At 39.7% G+C, this 26,013-nt stretch overlaps 1 protein-coding gene across 11 annotated transcripts in view; it reads left to right on the forward strand.

Annotated features, from left to right (window-relative positions):
* PPP6R3 (protein phosphatase 6 regulatory subunit 3) overlaps positions 1–26,013 on the forward strand; it is a 61,373-nt gene that overhangs the window by 13,616 nt on the left and 21,744 nt on the right. For 7 of the 11 annotated variants that reach the window (XM_033156131.1, XM_033156153.1, XM_033156178.1 and 4 more), the window contains 15 exons: positions 1,082–1,190; positions 5,025–5,153; positions 6,884–7,009; positions 9,565–9,797; positions 13,287–13,473; positions 14,309–14,446; positions 16,742–16,807; positions 17,477–17,589; positions 19,116–19,229; positions 20,098–20,227; positions 21,242–21,394; positions 22,919–23,068; positions 23,931–23,995; positions 24,739–24,854; positions 25,648–25,733. In XM_033156131.1, coding sequence (XP_033012022.1) covers positions 6,998–7,009; positions 9,565–9,797; positions 13,287–13,473; positions 14,309–14,446; positions 16,742–16,807; positions 17,477–17,589; positions 19,116–19,229; positions 20,098–20,227; positions 21,242–21,394; positions 22,919–23,068; positions 23,931–23,995; positions 24,739–24,854; positions 25,648–25,733 — 1,563 coding nt within the window. In that variant the 5' untranslated portion in view covers positions 1,082–1,190; positions 5,025–5,153; positions 6,884–6,997. The remainder of the gene's footprint in view (positions 1–1,081; positions 1,191–5,024; positions 5,154–6,883; positions 7,010–9,564; positions 9,798–13,286; positions 13,474–14,308; positions 14,447–16,741; positions 16,808–17,476; positions 17,590–19,115; positions 19,230–20,097; positions 20,228–21,241; positions 21,395–22,918; positions 23,069–23,930; positions 23,996–24,738; positions 24,855–25,647; positions 25,734–26,013) is intronic. The other 4 variants (XM_033156161.1, XM_033156138.1, XM_033156175.1 and 1 more) reach the window with 4 other exon arrangements.

The following is a 26,013-nucleotide window of genomic DNA, read 5'->3' on the forward strand; positions in this document are numbered from 1 at the left end:
TGAAAGATGATTAACTTAAACCTGAAAAGTAGCTGCTCATTACAGAATGAGGAAACTTATGTGAAAATGAAATGGGTTTGGAAATGATTAGTAACAATACATGCTGTGAAGTGATGGAGAGAGAAAAACATTCCAGAGTACCGTAAAATATTTGTGGGTAAACTTCTGTGTTAATTCATTGGAAAGTAGATGCAAAAGTATCTTAGTTACATGAGAGGATCTAACAACATTGAAGGTAGGGGGAAAGATTATTCAACAATGTCCTCAAGGTTGGAGTGGGCACACTTTGGCCTTGTGGAATTTACTCCCCCCCCCCCCAGCAACAACTGAGGCCCATGAACCACGGCCAGGTATTAAACAGTTGCTGGTGGGATGGATGGCAACATACTCTTAGAACTAAGAAGCATGAGTGCCTATGAGCACATGCTCATCCCAGGAATTTATTTTTAGTATCAGAACTGAGCTCTTTGGGGTGGTTAGCTAGTAGGTCAGGATCTATTGATACATCACTGTGTGATTTTTCAGTAGCTCGACAAGGATTATGTGGCCTAATTGTTTAACAACTCTTACCTCCCAACTAGACAGTGAAATCCTTTCTTCATTGTTCAAATTAACCTCTAGATACGTTAAGAAAGTTGACCAACCTAGCATGGTACAACTTTCTTAAGATACCTAGATGTTAAATTGAACAATGAACATCATACCAACTTGTGCTAGTTAATTGGGAATGTGTGTGTGTTTACTGTAGAAGGTGACATTCATGGGATTTTCCTTGTTAGGTACTGAGTTGAATGACAATTGAGGGGAGAGCTCAGATACTCTCACAATATAGCCTCCAAGTCAAATGCCCATTGACACTGGTTGATGGGAGGAGTTTGGCTAACTGGTAACGATGGCAGACTTTATTTGACTAAAAGGGCTTCCCTTTCTTAGATGAATTGTATCCTTTATTCCTTGATTCTTTGAATAAAAGTTACTGTGTTGGTGAGTATGATCTGATACCTGGTCTGTGGGCGGCCTTATATTTGTGTATTAAGACAGGAGCATTACAGTAAAAAACAAAAGTTCGTTCTATGTGCAGGCGTGGTCGAGGCAAGGAGGGCTGTTTTTGAAAGAAAGAAGGTGGCAGTTAGCTATCAGTTCAGAAGGTTCGCTGAAGAGCTGAGTGAGAAGACTCCAAAGTAGTGAAGGTACCCTATCAAAGATATTGGTTAGATAAGGAATCATTTTTGGAAAGCTTTTCATAAGATGATGATGAGAGGGTACAGTAATCCTAGAGGAGATAGTACATATACATATTGCCAGAATATGAAGGGAAGTAGCAGCTCCTCAGTTCATGTAATGTGTGCTCCCAAGAGTTGCTCTATGGAACAAGATACATGGTTCTAGGTCATGAGCAGAAGTAAATACAGTACTCAGCACTATGACCACTTAGAAACATTTTGTGGGTGGCTTCTGCATGTTCAACACTAGCACAGATACCAATAATTCTAAGAACATATTTTGTTTTTGTTTTTTCAATTTTTTAAATAAATTTTAACAATTTTAAGCACATTACAATACCGTTAAATTTTTCATCCTCCCCCCCCTCACTGGGGGAAGTAAAAATTCCAATCCCCTCTCTCACCGGGAAATACAATAAACATTTAACATACTTAACATACAAAATATCATTGCTTAAGTCTGGCCCTATTGTATAGGCCAGGTATTCATCCTTTCCTCAAGTTCATTTTTGGGTTGACTTCCTCAGGTCCCCCCCTGTTGAATTCATTTTCTGTCCTCTTTAACAGTTTTCCAAATTCATAGTCATATCTATTTTTACCTCAATATTATAGTTTTTCCTTTCCATTTCCTCATCCTTTTTCACAGGATCATAAAGTAACAAAATCATTTACCTTGTTATTTTACTCATCCTAAATCAACTTAATCTAGATCCTTTTCTTCTATACCTTGGCTTCTAGCTACTTCTGAAGCTTTCCTAAACCCTTATCAGCTTCCCTTACTCAAACCTAGTTTTTATACTCCTAAATTTCTTCGTTTTGCACCCTTCCCTCCCTCCGGTCTCAAAATTTTTAGCTAATTTCCCCACCTCTGACCTCCTAATTTTTATTATTTTATACATAACTTCATTAACGCCAATGTCCAGAATGCCATTTTAGCCACTTATAGGGGGAAAAATAACACAAATCACATCCTTTTTAACCCACTCCAACCCTCACAGATTGTTGAGCCCAAAAGTCAGCCAGTGCTGTCTTTCGTTCTCTTGTTTTGCAGTTTAGTAATCCACATATCATCATCTTTACAAAAAGCACCCCATGCTGTTTGGACTTCTCTTTGCTTCTTTTGCAGTATATTATTTCCATCCTCTTCCTCTTTGCCAGTCAGTTCTTTTGAATTAAATGCCTCACTGCACCTTCCTGTTTTTTGTTGTACACAGCTTAACAAAAGGTCCTTGGCTGGTTTTATTTCTATCACTTTTCCCTCTGATTATTTATATTCCTCTGGAGCTGACGCTGTCGATTCCATCCTTTCTTTAACTACATTTTTATCAAAGTTCTCCAAAATCTGGTTAGAGGCTCTCAAGGTCTGTTCCATCACTTGTAAAAGTTCCAACGTCTTTTTCTGAAAAGCAGCAGTCCATTTTTCCTTTCTCATTTTCAAGGTCAATTTTAATGAAGAAATTGGGCGGTTGTGGCAGTCAGCAGTTGCAGCTTCACGCAGCAAGGGTAGCCGCTGGATCACAGTGCTCCGTCTCCCGCACCGCTCGCTTTTGGCAGCTCTTACTAGGGCTTACCGGGGAGCAGGGAAGACGTTTCGAGCACCCGTCGGATCATCCATGCCCCTGGGACGCTCTTCCTGGGGTTCTTCAGGGGTCCGCAGTGCGGTTGCGGGTTCCCCTCTCCCTTACCGCATCGGGGAATCTCAGAGTGAAATTCCCCCGACCGATTGCTGTGGCGCCCAACCGGAAGTCCTAAGAACATATTTTGATAGTGTGTACCTATTGTGCTATTGAGACTGAAAGATGAGGACTTGTAGTGTAGAATCCTCCCTTGTTCTTGGAGAGAGAATCCAGTACTGTGGGAAGATGTATAAAGTAACCCTGAGATTAATTACAGTATTGTAAATCAAAGCTGGTGTGGTAATGATGGAGCTTTTTAGGATGTAATTCATGCTTCCAATCATTGAGCACCCAAGCAACCAGGGTATTGAAGGAGTTTCATACAGTTCCATAGCTACTGTAGAGTGGAACATGATGCATTTGAAGACATGTAGCAAAACAACAACATGGGTTGCTGCAAGTATGGGAGATAGGGCCCTTAATACTTTCCCGGTTCTGCTAAGAGCATCAACTAGGTGACTGTACTAGGAGCTGTGGGTGGCAACTGGAACTATGCCTATTAGCATATCAGTCCCAAAAGGTTATAAACTATAAGATCTTGGAAGCCATGCCTCCTTGTTTGTTCACATAGTATCTGGTTGTAATGTACAAGTAGCAATGAATAGTCTCCTTGCAGACTCACAGCCACTTCTATTAAATTGAGGTGGGCAGTCTATTCTAGTGCAAACCAGACTCCATTGATGGAAATTCTTTGGATCAAACTGTATTCTACCATTGTAAAGACTAAAGTTAGAAATAGTAATTTGTTTGATCCTGATGAGATTGGAACTGGAAGACGGATCAGTTGTGGCAACCTTATCCATATATGAGTAACAGCAAAGAAAGAAGATATTATTGGACTGAGATGACACTCAAAAGTGTCTATTGCCAGGCTTGTTAAAAATATGCAATGATATGATCATAGTTGTATATGGGAAGAACAAAGCTCAGCATCTGATTTGATTCTTTAAAAAAGTCTTCATTAATTTTGCACATAGTTTAGAGAACAATAGCATGCAATAGGGGAGAAATTGTGAAACACATTTTGATGGGCAGTAGATATAAATAATATAGATAACTTTGTTGTTGTTTGGTTGTCTTAATCGTGTTCGACTCTCCATGATCCCATGAACTTGGAAACTCACTGTCTTCTCAAAGCTTCTCCTTTTTTATGTCCATGGAGTTTTCTTGGCAAAATACTGGAGTGGTTTGCCAGTTCTTTCTCCAGGTAGATCATATTTAGTCTAAACTCTCAGCTATGACCTGTCCATCTTGGGTGGCCCTGCACGGCATAGCTCATAGTTTCTTGGAGTTATTCAAGCCCCTTCACCACAACAAGGCAGTGATCCATGAAGGGGAATATAGATAACTAGTGTACCCTATATGTCATAGAAGGAATACAAACATAGGAAATGAACTAAAAATAAAGGAAAAAAGCGATGCATTAAAAAATCCATATAACTACAATCACACCATTTTCACACATTCCATATATCTGCCAAGGCTGCTGTCAAGGAATGTGGCAGCTGTGCCCTGTTAGTATATTCAGTAAGATATTTCCAAACTGCCCAGAGGTTTGATTTTGATTTGATTTAATATTTGTATTCCACTTTTCCAACAACAAATGTTGAGCTCAGAGCGGCTCACAATAATCACAATAGCATTAAAAAAAACCCAAATGTTGCAATCATTATAATATCAAACACAATAGCTTATAAATGATGCAAGCAACAGCAACAGATTCAACAAAACAATACAATTTAATAAAGTCATATTAACTGATAGTGTTGCCAGGATACTTGCTAATTTCATGGGACCTTACTCCAGAACTGCCCTATTGATTATCACATTCATTGTTTAGCAACATAGCAATGGATGGAAACCTTGTTCACTATATGTGAACTATAGAAACCTACATGGAACTATCCACTTACAAAACCATTTGAGGTAGGTAGGTAGGGTTGTTGAGTTAGTTGTGGATCTGATTATCAGTTTCTGATATGATGGGAGAAGATTATCCAGACCCATTTTAATATGGCTTTATGCCATACAAGAGAGAGGCGTTGGAGGACTGCTGCTCAACTCCTTGGCACTTATGCTGTAGCGTACTGCTGGGTTTCATCTTGTTCCCCATGCTTTTTAACAGCAATATCAAGCCACTGGGGAATTTAGGCCATGAGGTCACCAGTATGTCATTTCAGTGAGTTGGAGCACAAAGCCACCAGTATGTAGATGACAACCATCTTCTCGCCTCTCTCCAAATCGTCTGAATCAGGTGAGGCTCTGCAAGTGCTGGACCTTTGAATAACCTCTGCCCTTCCACAGTGTTTTGGGAAACCAGCACTATGTACCGTATTTTCCGGCGTATAAGACGACCCCCAATTTTTCTAGTTAAAATATAGAGTTTGAGATATACTCGACCGCAGATTCTCCACCCGGCGTTTAAGACGACCCCCGACTTTTGAGAAGATTTTCCTGGATTAAAAAGTAGTCTTATACGCCAGAGTATACAGTAATCATCTTCCAAGAACCCTGGTTGCATGTGGATCTAATTGTAAGATCCCCGTGGTGGGTGCCCTGCAGCAGAAGAGTAGGAGAGCAAATAAGACTAAACTGGATGCACTGTGTGGAATGAAGATAAGATTTATTCATGTTGACGCAGAGCCCCAATGAGGCTTGGTAGTCAAGTGTATAATTAGTGACCGCTTCCTTCAATGGGATGTGTTGAGCACCAGCTTCAATTGCTTTTGAAAGGGATTAGATAAATCAATGGAGGATGAGGCTATAAATGGCTGCTAGTTATGATGGTTGTATATATACAGGGAGTATGCCTCCAAATACCAGTCACTGAGGCGCAACAGTGAGAGAGCTATTTCCCTCCTGTCCTGTTTATGGGCTTCTCATAGGCACAGGGTTGGCCTGTGTGGGAGATGGGAGAGTGGCCTGCATGAGTATTTGGTCTGATCCAACAGTGCTCTTAGGTTTAGTATTGATCAGTTATTCCTGAATTGGAGCACTGCATATTGCAGTTGATAGCTTCAGTTTGGGATGGAAAATTCACCAAGTGTCTAATCCAGTGTTTTTCAACCTTTTTGGGGCAAAGGCACACTTGTTTCATGAAAAAAATCACGAGGCACACCACCATTAGAAAATGTTAAAAAAATTAACTCTGTGCCTATATTGACTATATATAAAGTAATTCTCTTGAATAGGAATCAAATAAACACAATTTTTCCCACGGCACACCAGGCAACATCTCGCGGCACACTAGTGTGCCACGGAACAGTGGTTGAAAAACGCTGGTCTAATCACTGTTTTGGCTAACTCCATGGGTTGGGATTGTGAATTATGCACAGTGGTTCTCAGTTCACAACAAAGTTGAGCCCAAAGCAGCTCACAGTAATACCTTCAAAAGTAACATTTCCAAGATAACCATTCAGTACTTGATGTAGTTTGACCAGATACATAATTTGAAATAGTTTATCACAATTGGTAGTTGAATACTAATGCAGAGCCAGCTCACATAATCCTTCTGGGAAGGGGCTTTCTTCCTTTCCTTTCACTGGCAGAAAGAAAGGAGGTAGAAGTTATCTGCCACAGTAGTGCTACAGCTACACCCATTTTTTTACTCATCAAGCTGTAAAGTCCAAAGTACTCAAATCTAGTACAGTTTCAATGTATTGCCATGTGCATAAGGTTGAAGAATGAATAGGGGTATGCCTGGTCCTAATAAGACATATAGTCTTGAATAAGGAATTGACTACTCCATAACTGAATGCAACTGAATGAAACGTGTCTGCATTTGTCACCATGAGAATCAGAAAAGTTCCACTAGATTCATTTGTGTCAATAGTTAAACACCATGGCATTTATTTGAATGTTGGCACATTAGTAAACCTAGAAAAGTCTTAATGCTGTGGGTTTATTAAAGACAAGTTCTCTTATTTTAAGGGTTTCTCTGATTTGCCCTTTGATCCATTTTGTGGTGTTTTTCCTTATTCCAAGGGTCCTGGCCGCCTGTTGAAAAGTGATGGAATAATCTGGTCAGCATCTGCCATATTGAGAAACCAGCCCCTAATACGGCTTGCCTGGGAGAAAGTTGTGAAATAACGCAGTAACATGTTTGCAGTAGTATGCTTTTCTTTTTTGTTGCTACTTACTGTTGGTCTTTCCTGAATCAATTCATTGAAAATCAATGAAATAAGTGTATGTGTGTTTATGAATGTGTGTGTGTGTGTGTGTGTGTGTGTGTGTGCGTGTGTGAAGCTAGGGAAAGATTTTCATGCAGCATGACCTATGCATACATTATTGGAAGTAAGCACCACTGTGTTCAGTGGGACTTTATTTCAAGTAAATATGTGTAGGTTTGTAAATTTAGTGCCCAGGAATTATTCTGGAACTCTTTGTCAAAAGTACTATTGTTCACAGATTCGGGTTTCTTTGATTGGGGTTCAAGTCTGGAAAACTGATTTTATTTTTAATAGATGTAGAATGAACCTTGCTTTTTTGATTGAAAGTTACCCTGTATTTGTCAACAAGAAATGGTTACGGTAGCCTGACAAATAAGCCAATGTTTGACTTCAGTTTGTGTGTAAATTATACCGTGTATGGAATTTGAGCAACTTTTGTAAGTGCACTAATACCTTAATTGGTTGGCTAGCTTTGGGCCATTTCTACCTTTTTAATATTTACACATGATGTCATAGCGTGGAATTCAATATTATACAATTGTGAAAGTTCTTTCTGCACAAACATTACAGCTTGTCAGATGGAATGACACCCCCCCTCCCTGAGCCAATTTTGGTGGGTACAGTGGGAGGTGGTGGGGGAAAGCCCACTTGCACAAGCAGAACTCCTTGTACAAAACTTTCACTGATGTGGTGCACTAGGTGAATCCTTCTGTTAGATTTAAATAAATAAATATTTTGTTCAGTTTATATCCCACCTCTCCTCCCAAACGAGGGCAGGGTGGCATGATGTATATCAGTAGACAATACTTCACAACCAAGAGTGTTGGAAACAGACATAAATCAGATTGTCCTTCTGATCCCCTTATACCCAATGAATACAACAAACCAAAATTCCTGCCTGTCTCCTCAATCCTTACCATATGCATTTGGAAGCAAGCATTGTTGGTTTCAGTGGAACTTGCTTCAGTGAAGTGCTTAGAAAACTACGGCCTATTTTAAAGGCAAGTGCCTACAATTTTTGGCTAAACTTGGATCTTTCTCCACAATGGAAAAATGTGATTCTCTATACCTTCACCACTAGCTATTTATGGACAGCATCACACGTGCATCTTTATGAGTGCTGATCTGTGCTGAATTCATGACAGTATTATGCTGGCTGTATATGCCACTCTGTTTCTCTCTGCTGTTGCCTTGAAATGAGAGAACCAAAGCCACCATCATAATTAATGCAGTGCAACATGGTAGAATGAGCCCGTATCATTTTCCATAGAAAGTGTTCTGGATGCATGTTTTCCAGCAGGCAGTTGCTACTTAACTGGCAAATGGCAAATCATAAGGTTATAGATGTGTTTGAAAAGCGTTTGTGGATTACTGGGCACTTTATCTAACTCTATTCCTGTTTTTCCTCCTTAATGTGATTTGCTAATGCAACTGATGTCTATTTGCTATAGCAGTGAGAATTATGTATAATAGTCCTATGCATGTATACCAACTTGTGTTTAATGTTGGTGGGCACAGTTGAAGTTTGAGGAGAATAAACCATTCTCAAAAAGGATTTCATGGTAACTAATTGGGGCTGGGTTTGTAACATTTTATTATGAAGTGGAAAAAGGGTTTTGGCTCATACCCTCATTTTTTAATTTTTAATAAAGTTTGTGCAGCATTGACTTGTTAAGGAATTAATCTGAGTTTCTGAAATACATGTGCATCAACACATTTTTTAAAAAACAGCCTTGTCTAATTTGCATCAGTGCAGTGCCAAGAAAAATCACTTACCGGTAAGCCTTGAGTCAGTGTGAGGCCAAAGGTATGTTTATAGTGTTGATACTTTGATTGTTGGCCTTTTCGTTAATTTCATGAGCCAGTCATGGGCTAGGTGAAGGAAAGCCAGATCTTTTGGTTCAAACTAATAAAGGGCTTAATTCTATTCTTGGCAATAGCATCCATAGAGATAAAAGATAATAGTACACATAGGCATCTTAGTGAGATAAACATGGATTGGATCCACAGTCGTGTGAGCTAAAATCTCTCATTTTTCCTGATTTAACTCTCAACTAGCATTTTAACAACCTCTTGAATCAGCTGCTTCTTGGAAACTGGCTCAGAGTGCCATCAGTTTGCTGTTAGGTAAAAAGACAAGAAGATACTGGAAAATTCTAAGCTGGGTTAACATTTTTCTTACTGTTGTTGCATTAACATGTCAAATCTTGTATGTCAAAATATTACAATTCTTGAACTAGCTAACAACTTTATTGAAAAGTTAAGACATTGGCTTATCATTCAAGGCACTTTGATAAAATACTCATTCATTTCCATGAAGTCCAATTTTTAACGCTGTTCATCTTTTCCCTGCTTTCTGTTTTTGCTTCTGCAGTTTTGTTTTGTGTGCAAACTGAGAACAGGGGAAACAGGAGAATGGCTTCCCTAAGCACTGTTAGAGACCTGCTACTATCTGTCCCTTTAATTAAGGCTGTGTGTGCTTTTCCTTTTCTCTAGACCAGCATGTTTTGGAAATTTGATCTTCACTCATCATCCCACATAGACACACTTCTAGAGAGAGAAGATGTAACACTGAAGGAGCTGATGGATGAAGATGATGTTTTACAAGAGTGCAAAGCTCAAAACCGCAAACTTATAGAGTTTCTCTTGAAATCGGAATGTCTGGAAGATCTGGTGTCATTCATTATAGAAGAGCCACCTCAAGACATGGATGAAAAAATCAGATACAAGTAGGAAATGTGTTTTGATCTAGGATCTTGAAGTTGAGGGAATACAAAAGCTCACTAGCAGAATAGCTGACTCTAGTTTCATAAGACTGTTGCACCTATAGTTTAAGGGTGGTAAATTGTCCCTCTTTATGGTATTTTTTAAAAGACAGTGGTGCCCCGCTAGACGAAAAACTCGCTAGACGAACGGCGTTCGCTAGCGGAAGGCTGCCCTGCAAGACGAAAAAGTCAATGGGGCTGCCTCGCAAGACGGGGGGGGGGGAATGTCCGTCGCGAAAGCTAGCGGTTTGCGTTGGTGCTTCGCTAGACGAATAATTCGCTATATGAAGACACTCGCAGAACGAATTATTTTCGTCTAGCGAGGCACCACTGTAGACCTTTTTTTTTAAAAAAAAAAACCTCATTGGGTTATATCTCTACTCTGTTCACAGGGAAACTACCTGCTGCAAGTGATCTCCCCACTGCTGCCTTGTGCTTCCCACCAAAAGTACACCCCCTAATAGTCTTAGCTAATTTAACACCCTCCGGGTATTTTGGACTACAACTCCATCCTCTGCCCACACAGCTGTGCTGTCTGCTGCTGATGGAGCTGTAGTCCAGAAGCTCTGGCAGACACTAGGGTGCCAAAGCTACCCTAAGGGTTGGGGACTTTCAGGAAAGGTTTTTGACGGTGTTGGGGAAACTAAAGTGGGAGAGGGGAGCATGAAGGTGGGGGTGGAGATTTAAGTGGATACAGCTTGCATGAGCAGACCATCAGTGGGTGCAAGAGACTAATGGAGAAAAGGAGGTAGAGGATTTATCTTGTGCGAACACTGGCATTACGTACAGCCCATTGGTCTGTTGCCTGCATAAAGAAGGCTGACTCAGTCTGGATTAAATTATAATATCTGAGAAAACCTCTTCCCACACCAAATTTAGTCATTAATGTAGGTCCTGCTTTGTGTTCTTCTCCATGTTGGTTGAGACTGTCACTGCTGGAAGTAGGGCCTTTTATTCAGTTTTTCAAGGTGTGTAGAGCAGGCCCCCTCCCCCCAGTACAGTCATACCTCGGGTTACAGACGCCTCAGGTTACGTCTTTTCAAGTTGCGTCCCGTGCCGAACTCAGAAGTAACTGAACAGGTTACTTCTGGGTTTCGGCGCATGCGCAGAAGCGCTAAATTGCGCTTTGCGCATGCGCAGAAGTGCCGAATCGCAACCCGCGCAGATGCGGCACTGCGGGTTGCGAACGCTGCGGGTTGCGAACGTGCCTCCTGCACGGATCACGTTCGCAACCCGAGCATCCTCTGTATATAAATCCATCTTTTGCTGGCTCTTAGAGTTTGAAATGCATATCTTTCTTATTTTGGCCATTGTTTATGACTAATAATGATTTTGGATTGTGATCCTCCTTAAGCCTTTGAAAGGTGCATATGTGTGTTTGTGTGTATTAGTGTTTTAAGCAGTATACTTAATCAGACTGAATTTCTACCCAGAGCCAGCCCCATTGAAATAATGTTGTCAGATACAAAACCTGTCAAACTCGAATGGCTGGTAAAAGTTGCCTGTGTTCCTATCGCTATTTAAAAGTTCATAGGTTGCAAAATAGCAGGAATTTCTCTCTCTCTTTTTACTTGTGTGTACTTGTAGGTTATTAAAACTTTTTTAAAAACAAAAACAAAAACTTGCTTTAGTAGTGGCTGGTGCCCATGTGCACTGGTGGGACGAAGGACAGGTTAGCCAACAGCCAGGGGTAGAATTGATTGGATGTGGAGGCAGCCAATTATGGTTCTCTCCTCAGCTTTCTCTCTTGAAAAAGATACTAAGGACATCTAAACAACTACTTCATTGTTCCTGTCAGACCTCTAGACCAGTACTGTCTACTTTGTCTGGCATTATGGAAGGGCATTATTGGTTTATTTCTGTTTTATTATGTATTTTGTATTCTCGTTTTGCATTTTTGTGTTGAGAATTGTTCCGTGATCTTCACAGTGCTCTAGCACAGGTATGACTAGTTGGTGGGCAGTAGGCTAGTTCCACCTCCCCTGTAAATTTTATCTGATCCTTAACTTGGAAGCATGCCGATAGTTGTTTTTTGCATGGTGCAGTGCCATAGCTACAAGGGGGCTAGCCTGGTTTTTTGCCCTGGGTGAAGCCTCCAGAGTGGCACCACTGAGGCTCTCAGCCTGTGTGTGAGCATACATGAATGCGTATGGGTGTGTGTGTGTGCCAAACTGGGTCTGTGCTACCACATTTTCCACACATTATGTAAAGATTTTATTTTATTTGCTCAGGAGTTGGTGAACCATGGAGGAATTACTCACCTGATTGCTAAGCAAAGTTGCCAGCAACTGCGCAGTCAGAGAATGCTAAATGAATATAACAACACTTTCATTCCCTTCTCCATGGCAAGCAAGCAAACAAACAAACAAACACAAACACACTCATGCTCCACTTGAGATGCATACCTTGGGGCAAGGTGGGGGTTGATGTTGCATCTATTTCACATCTTCCTCATTCTCCTCTCTTTGGCTCTGCACAATCAAGCACTATGATTAATAACAGAAAGCTAAAGGCAGGGGTGCTGACTCTCCCCACACTCATTTAGGCTCTCCGTTTTCTGCTCAATAAATACATTGAATAAAGCAGGGCTTCTGGCTCTGCACAATCTCTGCTTCTCCTCTGATTGTGTGCTTTCTAAGAGCAAGCAGTTCTGGTGACTGAAGCTTGCAAGTGACCCACTGTAAGATGCTGCAGCTGGATTGATTGGGGGCATCAATCTGGTTCACTCTGTTTTTATGCTATATGTCCCGAAGAACTCCTTATTGACTACATTTCATGTTACCAATCAGAGAAGGTAGCCTCAATACAGGAGTGTTGGGCCCCAGTGCTTTACCTTACCAACCTTAAAGACTCCTTCACGGGAAGCAATGGAATAGCTTTAGAGCACGCCCCCCCCCCCAAAATTGGGGTAGGACCTGGCAGCACACAGAGATTGTCAATTGAATGCATGTATGGGCAGATGATTGGCCAGCAGAGAGCAAGTATCTCTGGAGACCATTCTAATAGCAATCTTAATAAGTCACTGCTGCCACCAAGGCCCTGAGGAGTAATGGATTTACCACTGCATCCACAATCCTTCCATTCATCATGGCAACAGCATAAGGTGGAGTTGGCAGACAAATTGGGCTCAATTCATACAGCAGCTTCAGGCTGGTGTAGTGCTCAGGCCTGGGTAAGGCCTTCTGCCAGGTGGCCCCGGCTGTCAGAGCAGCTTGGTGGTGGACCTAATAGAATGATGATTATATATATTTTGTTGATAGAGAGGGAGTAACCCCTGGATGTTTGCTGGCCTGCCTACACAAACTGATGGGTATCTCTGATTTTCTTTGCACTTTGTGAATTCAAACTACATATAATGGTACGTTCAGCATTGCTAGATAAAGCACTTGTTATTGGTGTGTAAGGCTAATTTATTATTACTAATTAAGTAAAATGTCTACTTCTCTCTTTCAGGTATCCAAACATATCTTGTGAGCTGCTTACTTCAGATGTTTCACAGATCAATGATAGACTGGGAGAAGAGGAATCATTATTAACAAAACTGTATAGTTTTCTTTTAAATGAGCCACCCCTAAATCCGTTATTGGCCAGTTTCTTCAGCAAGGTGCTAAGTATTCTTATTAGCAGAAAACCAGAACAGGTAATTACTTAATTGCTCCTTTGGAAACACTGTGCTTTCAGCTGCCTAGCTTAAGTTACTTTCATTCCACTTGCTGTCTTTAAAAGAGCAACAATCGTAATAGTTTTTATGGTAAATTAATGTTGGTGCCATATATAGATTTTTTTTAAAAAAGAATATAAGAATATGTTGAGGCTCTTTAGCCATCTGACCACCCACGGGCCATATACCACCCTTGGAATCTTCCTATTTGGTATTCTGGGCCTCTTTTCCACTGCCTCTTGCCCCCAGCTTTCATGCAGATGTCTTCCTCTCCAAATTGCAAGAACTGGAAGTCTCATCAGGATTGGAATGCTGGCATGGGAGGTTGTAGGGCTTCTGCATCTGTGATTGTATTATCTACAAAGATCCATTGAAAGAGTGGCTGGGGAAGCCCAGCCAGATGGGCGGGGTACAAATAAATAATAATTATTATTATTTATTTATTTATTATTAAACAAATGGAGATAGAAGAGTTAAACATTTTAACCTCTCATGACACGAATCTCATCCAAATTGGTTCCCCAGGGCCTAGTATTTGCATTTTGGGAAGGGGACCTCCCACAGTGCACGGGCGGTTTTTCCTCAGTTCAAATTGCAATAGGGAGCTGTGCATGCATGGAAGAAAGTGAAAGGTGTGTGTGTCCTGAACCATGTTGGCTCTGAAGGAATGTGGCCACGGGGGGGTGGGGGAAGGCATCCCTTTCAAAGAGGGCTAAGCCTTACTCTGCTTAGTTTTTTCTGGCAATTTAGTTTTTACTGTTTTTGTTGGCTTTATTATTTCACAACTTTATGTTCTGCCTTTTATCTTTCACAGATCGTGGATTTCTTAAAGAAAAAGCATGATTTTGTAGACCTCATTATAAAGCACATAGGAACCTCTGCTATTATGGACTTGTTGCTCAGGCTGCTAACATGCATAGAACCTCCACAGCCCAGGCAAGAAGTGTTAAATGTAAGTAATTTTTTTTTGGAATGGGAGTCATCTTTAAAAGTGAAGATTAGTGGCATTGTTTTTGAAACTGAAATTGTAAATAGCTAGTGAGGTACCCTTGGCATTCAGCTTTTAATAGAGCAGGAAAACCCCTTCCCTTGCAAAGGTAACTGTCTCCTGTGCTGTCTTATGAAATACTTACTTTTTTATTTATTTACTTGCAGCATTTTCATCCTCTTCTTCAGCCAAAAATGCTGAATAGATATCTAAATCTAAATGATAAGGGAGTTCCTTTCCTGAGATTTACAATCTCAAAAACAATACACAAATGAAAAAGATCTGGGAGGTGGTGAGAGGTTCCTGTTTTGATCAGCTGGAATGGAAATGCTGGCTTTCACCAAGCACTTAAATATTGTATTTGAACTGTAAACAAATTCAATTTCAGCTGCTTTTAGTTTCCCCATATTCCAGCTGTTTGTTACCTGGTTTAGATACATGACTATGATGCCATGAATGCATCTAGAAGCATGGGAAAGTACACAAGGGACTGTACTTCTAAAGCTGTTGTGGTTTCAGATTGTTAGTAGTGACAACTGAGCTTGCCATAGCTTACACATGAATGAAATCAATGATTTGCAGTAATTCTTGAAACACCTTGCCAACACATTCATTTAAAATATCGATTAATAGCTAGCAATTAAGTCTGTTCCAGTTGTAGCTCAAATATGATGTTAAGCCATTTTGTGTTCTGTATACAAGTCATTTTTCAACTTGTCTGTAAATGTGAAGTAGAATGCTAGAGTGTGTTGACAAAAATATAAATGTAGTGTTGTCACCTTACAGCAGCAATCACAGGAAAAGCAACTTTATTTTAATTTTAATGCTGTGATTTCTCTTTAGAACTACGGTCTCTCCTCCATGCACCCCATTTGATAGTCTTTTTTACCACATGCAAGTCTCTGTACCAGTCTATGAACCTTTCTGCCTTTCTCTCCATCTTTTAATGCATGTTGTCTTCTGTATTCCTGCAGCTCTATCCTCACTCCATAAGCCTCTCTACTGCCTATATTATGCCTCCCCCATTGCAGATGTCTGTGTATCTCCCCCTCTTTTGCTATTTGCCCCCAATCTGTTGAAACAGCACATAAAGTTTTAATGCTCCTAGCAATTCACATGCAGAATGATTCTTATAAGCTGGTAGGCTGGGTGTCATGGCTCAAAAAGCTGATCCCGCCGCCGCCACCACCACCACACCTCTGAATCAATGGAGGAGGAACAAAGTGATGCAGAAATTTTCCTATCTTTGTTCCACAAAGGTTGGAAGGACTGCAGATAATGCATATTTGGAATCCCTTCAGAGTATTGCAAATTGATTCATTGTTGGCCTTTAGGGTTTACACGGTGCAGACTTGCATAACACAAATGTTAATTTTATTTCTTAATTCCATAATCAGAGAAAAGGTAAATGGGCCTCTCATAGTCTTTGAATTAGCAATTTTAGAAGTAGAGGATGATCTTAAAGGCCTGATTTCAGAAAAATATTTTGAAAAATCTACAAGAATGCTGTTGGGGTTTTAAGTAAACATGGGAGCATGATCTCCAGGAGGAACTGGACATGTAGCAATGGAATGCTATATGGCAGCATAAGCCACTTAAAATCAGTCTGCAGAAGCATAAGAGAAAATATAATATGCCAGTCACAGAAAGCTGGAGTGATGGTAAACAAGAGGTCTTATTTTACATTTGGTGGGTCTACCCAGTGATAACATATTTAATTAGCAGAAATTATTCACATTAAAGGTCAAAACATATGCAAATGTCTCAAAATATTGTTCTTGTATACCTTGTGGGGAGAATGCTGGTATGTTGTTTAAAGATCTGGTGGTATATTGCAGTCGCTAAAAAAACTTACCAGCTGCAATTAGAGTAGAAACAGTACCGGATGCCTTCTCTGCAACATGACAGATAATTAATATATATACTGATCAGTGTACTAGTGTAGGACATCTCCCCCCACCCCCAAGAATAAATACAAAAAGATCTGGTATAATAGTTAGAGATCCTCTTTCTTTCTCCCTGGCACCCTTAAAGATTGCCCATTCTCATGTTCTTGGTTTTTATAAAGAATTATATTTTGCATGTGGTGATATTGCTTATAGGTTCCTTCCTACAAGTTTCTGAAGTCTTGTTATCTCTGGGGATGCACTTTTTAATGTATAATATCGCTTGTGGGTGGTACTATCTATTTGATAAGTGTGACTGATGAAAATGTGAAAGGAGACTTAATTTCTTCCCCTCTCCCATATGTCTCTACAGTGGTTGAATGAAGAAAAAATAATTCAGCGGCTTGTGGAAATTGTGCATCCTTCTCAAGATGAAGATGTAAGGAATACATGTCATGGTTCATATTCATGTTAATTTTGTAGGAAAATTTTGTCCTTGGCTGCTCTCCATGCCAAGCCCCAGGGAGCCCCTGCCACTTCTCTCCATCACCCAGATGATAAACCATCACTTGTACTGTGGCAAAAAGTTTGCTGCCTTGCACTGCTAAGCACTGTGGAGATAGCAATCTTGTCTGCAGCAGGATTGCTGGAGAGGATCCTGTTAAAAGTGTGTGAGAGAGGGAGTTGGGGGAGATGATTTTGTCTGTGTGAATAGGGGAGTTGAATGTGTTTTGTTCAAGCATAAGAGCAGTAAAATGAGATACTGTTACCAGCCCCACCCACTGGCATGCAGCTCCTACCTACCCAGCCACCCACTGCCACATGTGCCCCCCAAGGGGCAAAAGTCACTCTTCTCTGATTTAAAACTTTTCTGTGCATAATTATGCCTTGCTTACAAAATCCACACCCTCCAATTTTGTCACCTGCATTTTATACAGAATGAGAAGTGTATAAGAAGGAGCTGCTGGCCCTGTATCTTAACACTCATAATTTGTTTTGCCTTCTGGGAAATGGGTGAATTTGCATTTAAGTCTTAACCTTTGGTGCTAACTATCAATGAATACTGTAAGGGTTTTTTTTTATTCCATAAACTGTCCTTGTTGTTTAGAGACACTCAAACGCATCCCAGTCACTCTGTGAAATTATCCGCTTGAGTAGAGACCAGATGCTACAAGTACAAAACAGTTCAGAACCAGATCCACTGCTTGCAACACTAGAAAAGTAGGTTGACTTGATGTTGTCATTGCTGTCATAGATGTATGTATATATTCCATGTATCTTGAAATTTTTTGAAATGTTGAATGCTTTGCATGTGCCATGGAGAATGATGTAACTTGAATGCAAGTTCTGAAGTATGATAGTGCATTCTCTGTAAGAAACAAGACATAAAAATGCTTAGATCACGTTAACAAAGATAAAAGAAGTTAACGTGCATTAAAAAAAAAGAACAGCAGCAATACCTTGAGATGCACTATACTCAAACCATGGTTTGACATTAAAGAGATAAGCAAGCATGAGTTTCAGTCTTCCATGCTTGTTCCTTCCCTCTTGTGCATGCAAGTGGAGGAAATAGTAAAAGGCTCGGAGAGAGAAAGTACATGGTTTGCAAAGGTGATGGCATTGATACTAAGTAAGGAAACTTATTTGAGTTACAGGTAGGTAGCCATGTTTGTCTGCCATAGTCAAGACAAAATAAAATAAAAAATTCCTTCCAGTAGCACCTTAGAGACCAACTAAGTTAGTTCTTGGTATGAGCTTTCGTGTGCATGCACACTTCTTCAGATACTTCAGAAACTTATTTGAGTTATGTTTTTTATCTATATAAGCCGATGCTAAAGTAACTTAATGCCTTGAAATATATGAATGGTAAAACTAGGGTCTATACTCTTTAAAAGGGTCACAAATAAATTTTATGCACTATTTGATGATGCTTGCAGTACATAACTAGCATTGTTGGTGCAGTATATAGCTTGATATTATCCACAGAATGGGAACTGGGCAAGGGAGTTAACCTTTTGTCAAGACTGTGGGTTGTAGGATTGCATTCAAGAACTAAAGGGGAGGTGGCCAAGGGCAGAGTTTGTGTGCATAGTAGATGACAGCAATGTCCAGAAATACTAAATGTTTATATTGGTCAAGACTGCTCCCCCAGTTATGAAAGTATTTTAGTGTCATGTGACCATAGGTTTCCTGGTTTATGAGCTTGCCATTACTGATACAAGGATTAGGGTTGCTATTAAAATAATTCTGATTCTTTTATTAAAGAAAAACGCAAGCAGCTCTGGACCAAAGAACAAACTGCAGGCCATATGTATACCTTTCCTGAAAAATATGTATTTATTCATTTCAGAATATATTTAGTACCCCCTCCCCCTGCAAAAGATCTAGGGGCATGATGCAGTTTTGAAGCAATGCTATATCCAATTAATTAAATATAACAAGTGAAAATACAAATTTAAAATTACATTGTGAAGCCTAGAAGCAGTCTAATATTCCGTAAATGCCTGAGCAAAAATACATGTCTTAACTGAGCAGTGGAATGTTAAAAACTTTGGTGCCTGGTTTGTAATAAATGTGTCACTGTAGAAAAGGCATTACAATCATGTGCCACCACTGAATGCATTGCCTCTGGTGGTGGAACAATGAGAAGAACCTGGGCAGGTTGATAAAAGGAGAAGCATTCCTTCAGATGCCTACATCTACAAAAGGGAATGTTAAATTTCCAACAATGTTTTCTCTCTCTTTAGAAAAGAAATCATAGAACAGCTGCTATCAAATATATTCCATAAAGAGAAAAATGAATCGGCTATAGTCAGTGCAATTCAGATATTGCTGACCTTACTGGAAACGAGACGGCCAACGTAAGACTGTCTTTTAATGTTTCTACTGTTTAACAATATTTTATCCAGCAGCAGTTGCGTTGTTTCTACCCTGGTCAGATGACTGTGTGCAGTTGCATATATATAAAGGTTTCTGAATGAGCATTTTTCTGATCTCTACCTAGTTTTGTGGATTCTGGATAGTAAGAAGGTGTTTAGCAAACGCAGTTTGACTATACATTTAAAGGGCCTTCTTCTGTCCATTCTGGCACTGATCTCACAATAGGGAACAGTTGGAACAAGATGGTATCATTTGTGTAAATTAATGTCATTAGTTTACATTAATGTCTCAGTTGGTAGAGCATGAGTCTCTTCTTCTTAGGGTCGTGAGCCCCACGTTGTGAAAGATTCCTGCATAGCAGGGGGTTGAACTAGATGACCCTCATGATCCCTTCAAACTCTGTCATTTTATGATTCTATTAAATTGATGTAAATTGTGACTACATTAACTGTACCTTAACATTTATCTCATACACATTCTTGGAAATAATAAGTCTTGCACAGTCCAAGCAGATGCTTCTGAAATGGGGTCATCATGAATACATCATTGCAAAAATATGACATTCATGTTGCTTGGAAGACACTTTTTGTGTATGTTAATCAAATTTTTAAAGCATCATTTTACTGAAGTCTGTGTGTTGGGTTGAGGGAAAGACTAAAGAATTGTTAGATGTGGGTTGGTGAACAACAATGCAAATACTGTATGACCTTAATTGAAAGGAGAGTTGAATGTGAAAATTTTGATTTGTTCCCTTTACTATCGTCTAGCCTAGTCAGCTTACTGATTTATCTTTCTTTTTAAATTAGCTGTGCTTTCTGTGTTAAAGAGCTTACCTTTTCTTCATTTTAGATTTGAAGGTCACATAGAGATTTGCCCCCCAGGTATGAGCCACTCAACATATTTGGTCAACAAGAGTGTATTAGAAGCCATAAAAGCACGACTTGCATCCTTCCATGAACTGCTCTTGGAGCCCCCCAAAGTAAGTAAAACGTTTAGTGCATGTGAAATTGGAGCCATTCTGTTCCATAAATCCAGCTTTGAGGGGACTTACCAACTGTTTGATGAATTGGACTTTGGTGGGTAACCTATATACACTTGGCTTTTAAGAGTTGTTTTTAATCTGTTGTGTTTGCTGTTTGCTTTGTTTGATTTTTGCTGTTTTAATATTACATTATTTCTGCTATTTTAATATTATATGACAACTCCTTTGGGCATCTTAGTAATGAGGTGGAAAGGTGTGGATAAATATTTTAAATAAATAAATAAGCCACCCTTCTTCCAGTCCCAGAGGGAGTCTCTATCACCTCAGCGACCAAACTGCTTCTCCTCTCTCTCCCTCATTTTGTGTTCCCAGTGCAGAAGTGAACCTCCATTGCCAAGGAAACTGAGAGCATATGTTTCATTATGTTGCCTGATTCTAGTTCCATCTCCCATCACCCCAAATAGCATGACCAGTGGTCAAGGATGATAGGTGGCAGTTTATCAACCTTTGGAGGACACCAGATTAGGGAAGGCTGATCTACCTTCCAACTTCGGTGGTGAGGCTTTGAAGAAGTTGAGAAGTTATGCCAGTCTCCTCCCTGTTCTCCAATGCAAAGCAGCAAGAGAGACTTGCCATTTATTGGCTTCTTCAAAGCCTTGAACACAGTGAATACTCTGTCCAATACTCTGTCTATGCCAAAGGAAGGAGACTAAGTCTCAATCTTGTTATGGTTTTTGCAAAAGAAATGCAACTTTGAGAACTTGGGGGAGAAATGTTTTGTCATTGGTGAACTGCTTATTTTACATATATGTCCTCACATTTTCAGCCCATGATATTGTAGAACATAATGTATGGGACTAACATTGAGTTTCTCTTTTAGGTATTCTGCTAAATGTTTTAGACTTAGTTTTGTGATTATCTTGTCTCCTCTTGCCCCCTCCCCCTTGTGGATAAATAATACTTTGGAGTCTGAGTAATATTTCAATATTATTTGTTATCTTTTTTGTCTAGAAAAGTGTTATGAAGACAACATGGGGTGTATTGGATCCACCTGTAGGGAATACCAGGTTAAATGTGATCAGGTTAATATCCAGCCTTCTACAGACAAATACCAACAGTGTAAACCTGGAACTTATAGAGCTCAATAGCATAGGAGTTATACTGGTAAGAGCATAAATGTTTGCAATATTGACTTTCCTATCACAAATTAGCATAGCAATGCTCTTAACTTTTTTTATTGTGCTAATTGTTCCTAATCTTGCTCTGTCATGACACAGGTAAAAGATACTCTGATTTCCTTGAGTGATTGAATGGAATGTTACCTGTGAAATTAATATTTCTGTGCTGCCTCAGGTTTTGTATCTGAAAGTCGAATTAAATTACATGAGACATCCATGAATGGCTTAATGTAACTTAAAAAGTACACTAAAATGCAGTCATGAGCTATGGTTGACAGCAGTGTGGCGAGACATGGGGGCATTCACTAATATTCTCTCAATAGGAAAAATAGCCTCTTGGAAGATGGAGATTTTCGTCATGAAAATGGGATGGGAGTAGAGCGTTTAAGTCCCCTCCATTGCAAGCAACTTCCCTACAGGCATTTCAGTTCTTTTGAAAATTGGAGTTCCAACCTCAGTTCTCGTGCATAATGTGTAGTTCGTTACAAATAGTTTAATCATTTGTTAGGGGCAGATGTAATTGTGGGAAGTAGGAATGTCCCATGAGTTCAGAAGTCTGGAAAAATGGGGCTGTGCTTCATTGGCCATAGCACCATCATAAATTAAGATGCAGACACAGGCACTTTTTGTTTTATCTTAAACGGAATAAAATTGGCCAGTACCTACATATAATCTGTGTTTGGTTAAGGGTGTTGGGAGCAGCTTGCATCTTCATGAGCAGCTGTCACTTTTTGTAGGAATTCTTATCAACTGATGTGATATACTCTAATATTCGTGAGTAGTCTGTTTAGTTGGGAATGCAGAAATCCCTGCTAGCAGAGGTGCTGCATCTTCCATCCATAGGCTTCTCTGAGGCACTACTAGCACAAATACTACAGTGGCATAAGATGGTTTGTGCATATGTTGATTGGGGATAGTAGTTTATTGAATTTTCTTTTTAAAGAACACTGGAACTAGGCTTAGTTATTACTATTACTACTTTGCTGCAGTTCAGAGCAGCATTCAACTAACTTGTGCTAGAGCAAGGATTAGCAGTATCACAAGTGGATTCCGCCTCTGCTTCCTCCAGATCTGTTTCAGAGAGTTAAAGAAAATCTTAGAACACATTTGGGAGGCACGAGAGGAGGAGAGCAGGAGAACGTTCCATCACACAAGGAGAAACCCTTGTGGTAACAGAATATTCACCTTAGTGCTACATTGAATACAGTCCTTAGTACATATACAAAATGGCTCAGTTTCAGCAAAGGCTCTCACTGACAGATGGGAAGAAGTGTTTTTCTCCACTTTTTCTAGAGACTTGAGTGCCATCCTCCACTCCATTCTGCAGGGTCAACCAGTGTTGCTCTGGACCAGATCTTGGAAGGATGAAGGGAGGAAACAGCAAAAATTACTGTCCTTCTCTTCCAGTGGGAGCATCCTTTGAGTAGAGTTCAATTCACGGAAACTTAAGCACACAGACTTGGATTTTAACAGGGCTACGTTTGACTCCAGTTTCTTTTTTCCTCTACAGGACATGTTTTTTAAGTACACATGGAATAACTTTTTACATACTCAAGTAGAAATTTGTATTGCATTGATTCTCGCAAGTCCATTTGAAAGCACAGAAAATGGTACAATTTCAGATCAGGATTCCACTGGAGACAACCTTTTGCTGAAACATGTAAGCTGTTTTTATTATTTGTAGTACTCTAGGTATAATTGTGCTAGGCTCCCCGCATAGAAAGAAACACTCTGTCAGCTAGGTAAGATGAATAAAAGCAAGGTGACCAAGAGGATGAAAAAGTTGCCATAGTTATATTACTGTTGTAAGGCTCTTATGCTTACCACTGTCCTCCTACCTTGCTCTAGCAAAAACAGTTTTTGGTTTTAGCAGAAGTGTTGTACTCCAGAGCAATAGCAGCTGCAGTGCAAGAAATAAAGTTGCTGATCTAAGTATAGATCAGCTACTAGTTCCTTTTGCTAGATTAAGTAGGACTCAGGGGTGGCCAACTCCCAAGAGACTGCGATCTACTCACAGAGTTAAAAACTGCCAGTGATCTACCCCCTTTTGGGGGGTTTGGGTCAAATTTGTTGAGCTTTTTTTTTTAGGAAGGAGGAAGCCCATTTTGGGGCAGTTCGGGTCAAAGTTGTTGAGTTTTTTCAGAGAGGAGGCAAAATGTTGAGCTTTTTTAAGAGGAGCCACAGTTGTTCAGCTTCTTTGGGGGGAGCCAATGATCTATCAGTAATCTACCGCAGACGTCCAGGGATCTACCGGTAGATCACAATCTACCTGTTGGACATGCTTGAAATAGGTAATGTTTTGCCAAGAAAATCACAGTGCAACAGTGCAGCTATTAACTTGTGACAGAATATTTTGAAGTAGAGCTGCAGATTAATAATCATTTCAGTTTTGTACTCTTTTTCAAATTTAGAATATGGTGAACTGGAAGGATCGGTTGGGGGAAATATACATGGTATATTTGAAGATATGTAGCAAAAAATATATATTGCAAAAAAAAACTAAGGGAGCTTTTGTTTTATAGCTTTTCCTTAAGTGCCATTTAATAGAACGAATACTTGAAGCGTGGGAAATGAATGAGAAGAAACAGTGAGTAATTCAAAACCAACTCCTTGCATTTGTAGTTATGCATGCTGTATACTATTTGGGAAGTAACATAGCACTTGATTTAATTCAAGACAAATTTAAACAAAATATTAACTGTACTTGATTGATGTTCACAAAGCATACTACTTTGGCCTAGAGGGAATATGTTCAAATCACTGGGTTCTTGAGCGGGGGAGGCAGATTCTCTCGATTTCTATTCCCGCAGTGTTCACTGCTGCTGTTTGTGGGTATGTGCTTTGTACAAGCAATATATAGGTCTGCTTTTGCTAATTTAACTAATTTAAATATATTTTTATGATAAGAGCAAATTTATATTTGAGCTAAGTCTGAAGAGTCATAAATAGTTTTAATGGAGATTGCTGTATGCACAGCATAGGCATAGATGTGAATTTAAATAAATCTTGATGAATTAATTGCTATATTATAGAGTTGTGTATTCTGTAAAAGTAATCAACCCCCCGCCCCAACTACCATTTGTCCCATATGATTCTCTGCACAGCTCTTGAAATCAAATCAAGGAGCAGAGTTTGAAATATTTAACTGCGTAACAATTGATTGACCGTTTTGTGAAGGACTGACCAACCAAGTCACATTCTCTTCTCTTCTTTGCCAAACAACCATCTCATTTACTTATATACTCTTCGAAATCTATAGAGAGAACAGTCTGTAACTAACAGATTAAACAACTGCCTGTTTAAATAATGAACTGTGTTGAACTCTTGCAGGGCTGAAGGAGGAAGGCGGTATGGCTACATGGGTCACTTAACAAGAATAGCTAACTGTATTGTGCACAGTACGGATAAAGGGCCAAATTGTACATTAGTGCAGCAGCTTATTAAAGGTAAGTGATGTACTTTTAAAGAAACAAATACTTGATCTTATTACTGATTTCTAAATGTGGACAGTGTACATCCATACATGCCAAGCCTTTACCTTCGGGTTTGCTCTGAGAGTTTATCAGTCGGCCCATTGGCTCCTGCTTCTCCTACAACATCTTAAAAGTTAACCACTGCAGAATTGATTGTCAATGCATGTTATCTGTATCTAAGCATATCTAAAATTATGCAGATTGATTCTGCCCGTTAGATGTTTTTGCACTCTACCCCTGCTAGTTTTGTCTGTAACTTCTGTTATAGGGGCTGTTTATATACAAAAATGAATATTTGCCCTTTAGGGTAGATCAGTTTTATGCCAAGGCAATTTTAACTGATTTAAGACACATTTTAAATCATGTTTCCCACTTTAAAGTGGACAAAGAGTGATTCAGACAGTAGAAGTTTCTTTAGAAAAGCTGGCATTCCTTTTGGGTAATTTATCAGGGCCACATACCAATTACAGGGAGAGATAAAGCCAGCAGAGGGTTGGTTCAGAACCAGAAATGGGTAAGTGAATCTTAAATCCAGGAAGAATCTCAGATTCTACTTTTAAGTCTCACATGTCTTCCTTCTGCATGCAGCAAGGAACAAGGCAGAATTTCTGGCATGTGGGTTCTACCTTACCTTGGGGGAAGAGCGTATATGTTTTTGTAATGCTTTTGGTAGTTTAAAATAATAAAATAGAGTAAAAATTAAAGTGCCTTACATGACAACATTGAGCAGCTTTATTATTAAACCTCTTTCTGCTTGACTTTCTAGAGCTTCCAGATGAAATCAGGGAGCGATGGGAGACTTTCTGCGCAAGTTCTTTAGGAGAAACAAACAAAAGAAACACAGTGGATCTAGTAGGTTTCATAAGATGAAGTTTCTGGGGATTTTCTATGGGAATGTTGGCCCTTATTTGTCAGGAATGTGGGACAACACCTTTCTAACTCATAGAATCATAGAACTATTGGAAGGAGTTGGAAGGGGCACCAAAGATCATCTAGTCCAACCCCCTACAATGGAGGGATTTTAGCCAGATCATACATGACATATGCCCCCCAACCTTTGCTTTAAAACCTCCAAGGAAGGCGAAGCACCCCACTTGTCCCTTTTTCCAGGATGACGAGGAGCTGTTAACGT

This window comes from Lacerta agilis, chromosome 1 (genome assembly GCF_009819535.1).
Source record: "Lacerta agilis isolate rLacAgi1 chromosome 1, rLacAgi1.pri, whole genome shotgun sequence".
NCBI lineage: Eukaryota > Metazoa > Chordata > Lepidosauria > Squamata > Lacertidae > Lacerta > Lacerta agilis.